This window comes from Salvelinus fontinalis, chromosome 3 (assembly GCF_029448725.1).
Source record: "Salvelinus fontinalis isolate EN_2023a chromosome 3, ASM2944872v1, whole genome shotgun sequence".
NCBI classification, from domain to species: Eukaryota; Metazoa; Chordata; class Actinopteri; order Salmoniformes; family Salmonidae; genus Salvelinus; species Salvelinus fontinalis.
Genome location: NC_074667.1, coordinates 1 through 10957, shown reverse-complemented (window position 1 = coordinate 10957; position 10957 = coordinate 1). Strand labels below are relative to the sequence as shown.

General features: G+C 49.1%; 1 protein-coding gene across 1 annotated transcript in view; it reads left to right on the top strand.

Moving 5' to 3' along the window:
• Positions 1–10227, top strand: part of LOC129835283 (lysosomal alpha-glucosidase-like) — a gene marked incomplete at its 3' end in the record, with an annotated part of 13010 nt that extends 2783 nt beyond the window's left edge. The window contains 7 exon segments of the mRNA XM_055900850.1: positions 432–983; positions 1256–1401; positions 1837–2002; positions 9296–9398; positions 9782–9901; positions 9988–10106; positions 10213–10227. Coding sequence (XP_055756825.1) covers positions 432–983; positions 1256–1401; positions 1837–2002; positions 9296–9398; positions 9782–9901; positions 9988–10106; positions 10213–10227 — 1221 coding nt within the window.
• Between the last annotated feature and the right edge of the window lie 730 nt (positions 10228–10957).

Sequence of the window (10957 nt, the reverse complement as noted above, 5' to 3'; positions counted from 1 at the left end):
CGCTGTAGAACCAGACTAGTGTCCTGTCTAGGGGGTGTACTGTACATCAAGCTGCAGAAACAGACTTTTCCTGTCTAGGGGGTGTACTGTACATCAAGCTGCAGAAACAGACTAGTGTCCTGTCTAGGGGGTGTACTGTACATCACGCTGCAGAAACAGACTTGTCCTGTCTAGGGGTGTACTGTACATCAAGCTGCAGAAACAGACTAGTGTCCTGTCTAGGGGGTGTACTGTACATCACGCTGCCTCACACTGCAGAAACAGGAGATAGTGGCAGGAGCCTATGAGCCGTTCTGACTCGCGCAAGCCAAGGCTTGTGCAGGGCTTACTTTCTTACCCAGGCTACACCTAGTGTGTTGTGCTGTCTTCTACTCTACTGTTTAGTATTGTGTAGTATTGCAGCCAAACTGTAACTGTAGTTCTGATTGCAGGTGAAGGACCCAGAGGAGACAGAGCGCCCCCTGCTGCCTCGGAGGCCCTCCTGTTCTACCACCACGGCCCTCATCTCCCTGGGCTCCCTGCTGCTCCTGGTCTGTGGCCTCTGGCTTCTGGTGACCATCTTCTGGCTCCAAGCCCCCTCCAACAGCGTCCCCCACAGGGCCCCGCCGCCCAGGGGCTCCCCAGGGACGGGTGGGGGAGACGGGGGTAGAGCCTTAACAGAGCCCCAGGCTTGTGGAGTGGTCCCAGAGGCCTGGAGGTTTGACTGCTACCCAGAGAGAGGGGTGGTGGTGACCAGGGAGTTGTGTGAGGCGAGAAACTGTTGCTTCATCCCTGCCTCCTCCTCCTCCGCCCCGGGGAGGAATGGTGTTCCCTGGTGTTTCTACCCTCCTGGGTTCCCCTCCTACTCCCTGGTGTCTGTTAACGCCACAGAGTTGGGTCAGACAGGAACTCTGGTGAAGACGGTGAAGACCTACTACCCTAAAGACATTCTGACCCTACAGCTGGAGCTCCTCTATGAGACAGACCACAGGCTCCGAGTCAGGGTGAGGAGGCAGGGAGGACACACGCATGTATTCATACATACTGATGTACTGTATACACACACACACACACACACACACACACACACACACACACACACACACATCAATACATGTATTCATACCTACTGACGCACGTGAATGTACCGTACACACACACAAATTAATGCACACACACATAGGCAGAAGTGCTCACACACATGAATTCAGTCCCTGTGTCAGATCTCTGGGATCTTTGGCCGTTATATCATTCATCTCTCTTTTGTTATGTTCAGATCACCGACCCGTCTGAGTCGCGGTTCGAGGTGCCAATCGCCGTGCCCAAGGCCACAGAGAAGGCCTCTAGTCCCGCCTACTCTGTGGAGCTGTCCAATGAGCCGTTTGGCATCATCGTTAAGAGAACTTCCACAGGAGCTGTGCTGTACGCATGAGTTACTCTCTGTCTGTCTGTAGTCTCTCTGTAGTCTCTCTGTAGTCTCTCTCTGTCTCTCTCTCTCTCTGTCTCTCTCTGTCTCTGTCTCTCTCTCTCTGTCTCTCTCTCTCTGTCTCTCTCTCTCTGTCTCTCTCTCTCTGTCTCTCTCTCTCTGTCTCTCTCTCTCTGTCTCTCTCTCTCTGTCTCTCTCTCTCTGTCTCTCTCTCTCTGTCTCTCTCTCTCTGTCTCTCTGTCTCTGTCTCTCTGTCTCTCTCTCTCTGTCTCTCTCTGTCTCTCTCTGTTTCTCTCTCTCTCTCTCTGTAGTCTGGTTGGAGTAATCTGGAAATTGGGATAGTTTCTTTTGACTTAACATAATGTCTGTGCTTGTGTGTCTGTCTTCATATTGTGTCTGTCTCTCTCCCCCCCCCCCCCCCCCCCCCCCAGCCTCAACACCACGGTAGCGCCTCTGTTTTACTGTGACCAGTTCCTCCAGCTGTCCAGCAGTCTGTCCAGTCAGTACATCTATGGGCTGGGAGAACACCGCTCCTCGTTCCTACACGACATCCACTGGAACACTCTCACCATGTGGGCTAGAGATGTACCTCCCACGGTAATCAATCAAGTTTATTTTATATAGCCCTTCGTACATCAGCTAATATCTCGAAGTGCTGTACAGAAACCCAACAGCAAGCAATGCAGGTGTAGAAGCATGGTGGCTAGGAAAAACTCCCTAGAAAGGCCAAACCCTAGGAAGAAACCTAGAGAGGAACCAGGCAATGAGGGGTGGCCAGTCCTCTTCTGGCTGTGCCGGGTGGACATTATAACAGAACATGGCCAAGATGTTCAAATGTTCATAAATGACAAGCATGGTCAAATAATAATCAGAAATAAATGTCAGTTGGCTTTTCATAGCCGATAATTAAGAGTTGAAAACAGCAGGTCTGGGACAGGTTCCATAGCCGCAGGCAGAACAGTTGAAACTGGGACAGCAGCAAGGCCAGGTGGACTGGGGACAGCAAGGAGTCATCATGCCCGGTAGTCCTGACGTATGGTCCTAGGGCTCAGTTCCTCCGAGAGAGAGAAAGAAAGAGAGAAGGAGAGAATTAGAGAGAGCCAAGATGTTCAAAATGTTCATAAATGACAAGCATAGTCAAATAATAATCAGGAATAAATGTTAGTTGGCTTTTCATTCACCGATCATTAAGAGTAATGACGCCAACACTGACATCCACTGGAACACTCTCACCATGTGGGCTAGAGACGTACCTCCCACGGTAATGACTAACACTGACATCCACTGGAACACTCTCACCATGTGGGCTAGAGACGTACCTCCCACGGTAATGACGCTAACACTGACATCCACTGGAACACTCTCACCATGTGGGCTAGAGACGTACCTCCCACGGTAATGACGCTAACACTGACATCCACTGGAACACTCTCACCATGTGGGCTAGAGACGTACCTCCCACGGTAATGACGCTAACACTGACATCCACTGGAACACTCTCACCATGTGGGCTAGAGACGTACCTCCCACGGTAATGACACCAACACTGACATCCACTAGAACACTCTCACCATGTGGGCTAGAGACGTACCTCCCACGGTAATGACTAACACTGACATCCACTAGAACACTCTCACCATGTGGGCTAGAGACGTCCTCCCACGGTAATGACTAACACTGACATCCACTGGAACACTCTCACCATGTGGGCTAGAGACGTTCCTCCCACGGTAATGACTAACACTGACATCCACTGGAACACTCTCACCATGTGGGCTAGAGACGTACCTCCCACGGTAATGACTAACACTGACATCCACTGGAACACTCTCACCATGTGGGCTAGAGACGTACCTCCCACGGTAATGACTATCACTGACATCCACTGGAACACTCTCACCATGTGGGCTAGAGACGTACCTCCCACGGTAATGACTAACACTGACATCCACTAGAACACTCTCACCATGTGGGCTAGAGACGTACCTCCCACGGTAATGACGCCAACACTGACATCCACTAGAACACTCTCACCATGTGGGCTAGAGACGTACCTCCCACGGTAATGACTAACACTGACATCCACTGGAACACTCTCACCATGTGGGCTAGAGACGTACCTCCCACGGTAATGACTAACACTGACATCCACTGGAACACTCTCACCATGTGGGCTAGAGACGTACCTCCCACGGTAATGACTAACACTGACATCCACTGGAACACTCTCACCATGTGGGCTAGAGACGTACCTCCCACGGTAATGACTAACACTGACATCCACTAGAACACTCTCACCATGTGGGCTAGAGACGTACCTCCCACGGTAATGACTAACACTGACATCCACTGGAACACTCTCACCATGTGGGCTAGAGACGTACCTCCCACGGTAATGACTAACACTGACATCCACTAGAACACTCTCACCATGTGGGCTAGAGACGTACCTCCCACGGTAATGACTAACACTGACATCCACTAGAACACTCTCACCATGTGGGCTAGAGACGTACCTCCCACGGTAATGACTAACACTGACATCCACTGGAACACTCTCACCATGTGGGCTAGAGACGTACCTCCCACGGTAATGACTAACACTGACATCCACTGGAACACTCTCACCATGTGGGCTAGAGACGTACCTCCCACGGTAATGACTAACACTGACATCCACTGGAACACTCTCACCATGTGGGCTAGAGATGTACCTCCCACGGTAATGACTAACACTGACATCCACTGGAACACTCTCACCATGTGGGCTAGAGACGTACCTCCCACGGTAATGACGCAAACACTGACATCCACTAGAACACTCTCACCATGTGGGCTAGAGACGTACCTCCCACGGTAATGACTAACACTGACATCCACTGGAACACTCTCACCATGTGGGCTAGAGACGTACCTCCCACGGTAATGACTAACACTGACATCCACTGGAACACTCTCACCATGTGGGCTAGAGACGTACCTCCCACGGTAATGACTAACACTGACATCCACTGGAACACTCTCATCATGTGGGCTAGAGACGTACCTCCCACGGTAATGACTAACACTGACATCCACTAGAACACTCTCACCATGTGGGCTGGAGACGTACCTCCCACGGTAATGACTAACACTGACATCCACTAGAACACTCTCACCATGTGGGCTAGAGACGTACCTCCCACGGTAATGACTAACACCAACATCCACTGGAACACTCTCACCATGTGGGCTAGAGACGTACCTCCCACGGTAATGACTAAGACTGACATCCACTGGAACACTCTCACCATGTGGGATAGAGACGTACCTCCCACGGTAATGACTAACACTGACATCCACTAGAACACTCTCACCATGTGGGCTAGAGACGTACCTCCCACGGTAATGACTAACACTGACATCCACTAGAACACTCTCACCATGTGGGCTAGAGACGTACCTCCCACGGTAATGACTCCAACACTGACATCCACTGGAACACTCTCACCATGTGGGCTAGAGACGTACCTCCCACGGTAATGACTAACACTGACATCCACTAGAACACTCTCACCATGTGGGCTAGAGACGTACCTCCCACGGTAATGACTAACACTGACATCCACTGGAACACTCTCACCATGTGGGCTAGAGACGTACCTCCCACGGTAATGACTAACACTGACATCCACTGGAACACTCTCACCATGTGGGCTAGAGACGTACCTCCCACGGTAATGACTAACACTGACATCCACTGGAACACTCTCACCATGTGGGCTAGAGACGTACCTCCCACGGTAATGACTAACACTGACATCCACTGGAACACTCTCACCATGTGGGCTAGAGACGTCCCTCCCACGGTAATGACTATCACTGACATCCACTAGAACACTCTCACCATGTGGGCTAGAGACGTACCTCCCACGGTAATGACTAACACTGACATCCACTAGAACACTCTCACCATGTGGGCTAGAGACGTACCTCCCACGGTAATGACTAACACTGACATCCACTAGAACACTCTCACCATGTGGGCTAGAGACGTACCTCCCACGGTAATGACTATATCCTGTCTGTAGGAGCTCATCCCTTCTACCTGACCGTGACTCTATTCTATATCCTGTGTCTGTAGGACCTCATCCCTTCTACCTGACCGTGACTCTATTCTATATCCTGTGTCTGTAGGACCTCATCCCTTCTACCTGACCGTGACTCTATTCTATATCCTGTGTCTGTAGGAGCTCATCCCTTCTACCTGACCGTGACTCTATTCTATATCCTGTGTCTGTAGGACCTCATCCCTTCTACCTGACCATGACTCTATTCTATATCCTGTATCTGTAGGACCTCATCCCTTCTACCTGACTGTGACTATATTCTATATCCTGTGTCTGTAGGACCTCATCCCTTCTACCTGACCGTGACTATATTCTATATCCTGTGTCTGTAGGAGCTCATCCCTTCTACCTGACCGTGACTCTATTCTATATCCTGTGTCTGTAGGAGCTCATCCCTTCTACCTGACCGTGACTCTATTCTATATCCTGTGTCTGTAGGACCTCATCCCTTCTACCTGACCATGACTCTATTCTATTTCCTGTGTCTGTAGGATCTCGTCCCTTCTACCTGACTCTATTCTATATCCTGTGTCTGTAGGACCTCATCCCTCTACTTGACCATGACTCTATTCTATATCCTGTGTCTGTAGGACCTCATCCCTTCTACCTGACCGTGACTCTATTCTATATCCTGTGTCTGTAGGACCTCATCCCTTCTACCTGACCGTGACTCTATTCTATATCCTGTGTCTGTAGGACCTCATCCCTCTACTTGACCATGACTCTATTCTATATCCTGTGTCTGTAGGACCTCATCCCTTCTACCTGACCGTGACTCTATTCTATATCCTGTGTCTCTAGGATCTCGTCCCTTCTACCTGACCGTGACTCTATTCTATATCCTGTGTCTCTAGGATCTCGTCCCTTCTACCTGACCGTGACTCTATTCTATATCCTGTGTCTCTAGGATCTCGTCCCTTCTACCTGACCGTGACTCTATTCTATATCCTGTGTCTGTAGGACCTCATCCCTTCTACCTGACCGTGACTCTATTCTATATCCTGTGTCTGTAGGACCTCGTCCCTTCTACCTGACCGTGACTCTATTCTATATCCTGTGTCTGTAGGACCTCGTCCCTTCTACCTGACTCTATTCTATATCCTGTGTCTGTAGGACCTCATCCCTCTACTTGACCGTGACTATATTCTATATCCTGTGTCTGTAGGACCTCATCCCTTCTACCTGACCGTGACTATATTCTATATCCTGTGTCTGTAGGACCTCATCCCTTCTACCTGACCATGACTCTATTCTGTTTCCTGTGTCTGTAGGACCTCATCCCTTCTACCTGACCGTGACTCTATTCTATATCCTGTGTCTGTAGGACCTCATCCCTTCTACCTGACCATGACTCTATTCTATTTCCTGTGTCTGTAGGACCTCGTCCCTTCTACCTGACTCTATTCTATATCCTGTGTCTGTAGGACCTCATCCCTCTACTTGACCGTGACTCTATTCTATATCCTGTGTCTTTAGGACCTCATCCCTTCTACCTGACCGTGACTCTATTCTATATCCTGTGTCTGTAGGACCTCATCCCTTCTACCTGACCATGACTCTATTCTATATCCTGTGTCTGTAGGACCTCATCCCTCTACTTGACCATGACTCTATTCTATATCCTGTGTCTGTAGGACCTCATCCCTTCTACCTGACCATGACTCTTCTATATCCTGTGTCTGTAGGACCTCATCCCTTCTACCTGACCGTGACTCTATTCTATATCCTGTGTCTGTAGGACCTCATCCCTCTACTTGACCATGACTCTATTCTATATCCTGTGTCTGTAGGACCTCATCCCTCTACTTGACCATGACTCTATTCTATATCCTGTGTCTGTAGGACCTCATCCCTTCTACTTGACCATGACTCTATTCTATATCCTGTGTCTGTAGGACCTCATCCCTTCTACCTGACCGTGACTCTATTCTATATCCTGTGTCTGTAGGACCTCATCCCTCTACTTGACCATGACTCTATTCTATATCCTGTGTCTGTAGGACCTCATCCCTCTACTTGACCATGACTCTATTCTATATCCTGTGTCTCTAGGACCTCATCCCTTCTACTTGACCATGACTCTATTCTATATCCTGTGTCTGTAGGACCTCATCTCTTCTACCTGACCGTGACTCTATTCTATATCCTGTGTCTGTAGGACCTCATCCCTTCTACCTGGCCGTGACTCTATTCTATATCCTGTGTCTCTAGGATCTCGTCCCTTCTACCTGACCGTGACTCTATTCTATATCCTGTGTCTCTAGGATCTCGTCCCTTCTACCTGACCGTGACTCTATTCTATATCCTGTGTCTCTAGGATCTCGTCCCTTCTACCTGACCGTGACTCTATTCTATATCCTGTGTCTGTAGGACCTCGTCCCTTCTACCTGACCGTGACTCTATTCTATATCCTGTGTCTGTAGGACCTCGTCCCTTCTACCTGACTCTATTCTATATCCTGTGTCTGTAGGACCTCATCCCTCTACTTGACCGTGACTATATTCTATATCCTGTGTCTGTAGGACCTCATCCCTTCTACCTGACCGTGACTATATTCTATATCCTGTGTCTGTAGGACCTCATCCCTTCTACCTGACCATGACTCTATTCTGTTTCCTGTGTCTGTAGGACCTCATCCCTTCTACCTGACCGTGACTCAATTCTATATCCTGTGTCTGTAGGACCTCATCCCTTCTACCTGACCATGACTCTATTCTATTTCCTGTGTCTGTAGGACCTCGTCCCTTCTACCTGACTCTATTCTATATCCTGTGTCTGTAGGACCTCATCCCTCTACTTGACCGTGACTCTATTCTATATCCTGTGTCTTTAGGACCTCATCCCTTCTACCTGACCGTGACTCTATTCTATATCCTGTGTCTGTAGGACCTCATCCCTTCTACCTGACCATGACTCTATTCTATATCCTGTGTCTGTAGGACCTCATCCCTCTGCTTGACCATGACTCTATTCTATATCCTGTGTCTGTAGGACCTCATCCCTTCTACCTGACCGTGACTCTTCTATATCCTGTGTCTGTAGGACCTCATCCCTTCTACCTGACCGTGACTCTATTCTATATCCTGTGTCTGTAGGACCTCATCCCTCTACTTGACCATGACTCTATTCTATATCCTGTGTCTGTAGGACCTCATCCCTCTACTTGACCATGACTCTATTCTATATCCTGTGTCTGTAGGACCTCATCCCTTCTACTTGACCATGACTCTATTCTATATCCTGTGTCTGTAGGACCTCATCCCTTCTACCGGACCGTGACTCTATTCTATATCCTGTGTCTGTAGGACCTCATCCCTTCTACCTGGCCGTGACTCTATTCTATATCCTGTGTCTCTAGGATCTCGTCCCTTCTACCTGACCGTGACTCTATTCTATATCCTGTGTCTCTAGGATCTCGTCCCTTCTACCTGACCGTGACTCTATTCTATATCCTGTGTCTGTAGGACCTCATCCCTTCTACCTGACCGTGACTCTATTCTATATCCTGTGTCTGTAGGACCTCATCCCTTCTACCTGACCATGACTCTATTCTATATCCTGTATCTGTAGGACCTCATCCCTTCTACCTGACTGTGACTATATTCTATATCCTGTGTCTGTAGGACCTCATCCCTTCTACCTGACCGTGACTATATTCTATATCCTGTGTCTGTAGGAGCTCATCCGTCTCCCTGACCGTGACTTTATTCTATATCCTGTGTCTGTAGGAGCTCATCCCTTCTACCTGACCGTGACTCTATTCTATTTCCTGTGTCTGTAGGAACTGACTAACCTGTACGGGGTTCATCCCTTCTACCTGGCCATGGAGGAGGGAGGGACGGGGACGGCACATGGATTCTTCCTGCTCAACAGCAACGCTATGGGTCAGTGGCCACGTCCCATTTCTACCATTACTACCTTTACTCTAGCTCCTGTTTACCTGGGACACGATGGGTCAGTGGCCACGTCCCATTTCTACCATTACTACCTTTACTGTAGCTCCTGTTTACCTGGGACACGATGGGTCAGTGGCCACGTCCCATTTCCACCATTACTACCTTTACTCTAGCTCCTGTTTACCTGGGACACGATGAGTCAGGCGCTGGCCAATTCCATTTCCACCCCTTTTCTGTTCAGTATCTTGAATCTACATTGATGTTTGAGTGATGCTATGTCGTCTCTATGTCGTCTCTATGTCATCTCTATGTCGTCTCTATGGCGTCTCTATGGCGTGTTTATGAACGCTCTGTGAATGTTGGTTCTACAGACGTGGCCCTCCAGCCGGGCCCTGCCATCACCTGGCGTACCATTGGTGGGATCCTGGACTTCTACGTCTTTCTGGGTCCCGATCCGGCCTCTGTGATTGGACAGTATTTGGAGGTCGTAGGTCAGTCTACAGAAAGATAAGGACCTATTTCTTCCTCGTGTCCTTGAAGTCATCACTGTCTTGATTCTCACCGTCATCTCTCTCAGGTTACCCCACCATGCCAGTCTACTGGGCGCTGGGGTACCATCTCTGTCGCTGGGGTTACGGAAGTAGCAATGCCACCTGGGACGTCGTCAAGAACATGCGGAATTATGGAATACCTCAGGTACGTTCCGCTGACTCACTCAGTGTGTGTGTTCACGGTTCTCTTCTGCATGTAACAGGGACTGTCTTCATTGACAGGCAGTGGAATAACAGTGTGTGTGTTCCAGGATGTGCAGTGGAATAACAGTGTGTGTGTGTTCCAGGATGTGCAGTGGAATAACAGTGTGTGTGTTCCAGGATGTGCAGTGGAATAACAGTGTGTGTGTTCCAGGATGTGCAGTGGAATAACAGTGTGTGTGTGTTCCAGGATGTGCAGTGGAATAACAGTGTGTGTGTTCCAGGATGTGCAGTGGAATAACAGTGTGTGTGTTCCAGGATGTGCAGTGGAATAACAGTGTGTGTGTTCCAGGATGTGCAGTGGAATAACAGTGTGTGTGTGTTCCAGGATGTGCAGTGGAATAACAGTGTGTGTGTGTTCCAGGATGTGCAGTGAAATAACAGTGTGTGTGTTCCAGGATGTGCAGTGGAATAACAGTGTGTGTGTGTTCCAGGATGTGCAGTGGAATAACAGTGTGTGTGTGTTCCAGGATGTGCAGTGGAATAACTGTGTGTGTGTTCCAGGATGTGCAGTGGAATAACAGTGTGTGTGTGTTCCAGGATGTGCAGTGGAATAACAGTGTGTGTGTTCCAGGATGTGCAGTGGAATAACAGTGTGTGTGTTCCAGGATGTGCAGTGAAATAACAGTGTGTGTGTTCCAGGATGTGCAGTGGAATAACAGTGTGTGTGTTCCAGGATGTGCAGTGGAATAACAGTGTGTGTGTGTTCCAGGATGTGCAGTGGAATAACAGTGTGTGTGTTCCAGGATGTGCAGTGGAATAACAGTGTGTGTGTTCCAGGATGTGCAGTGGAAT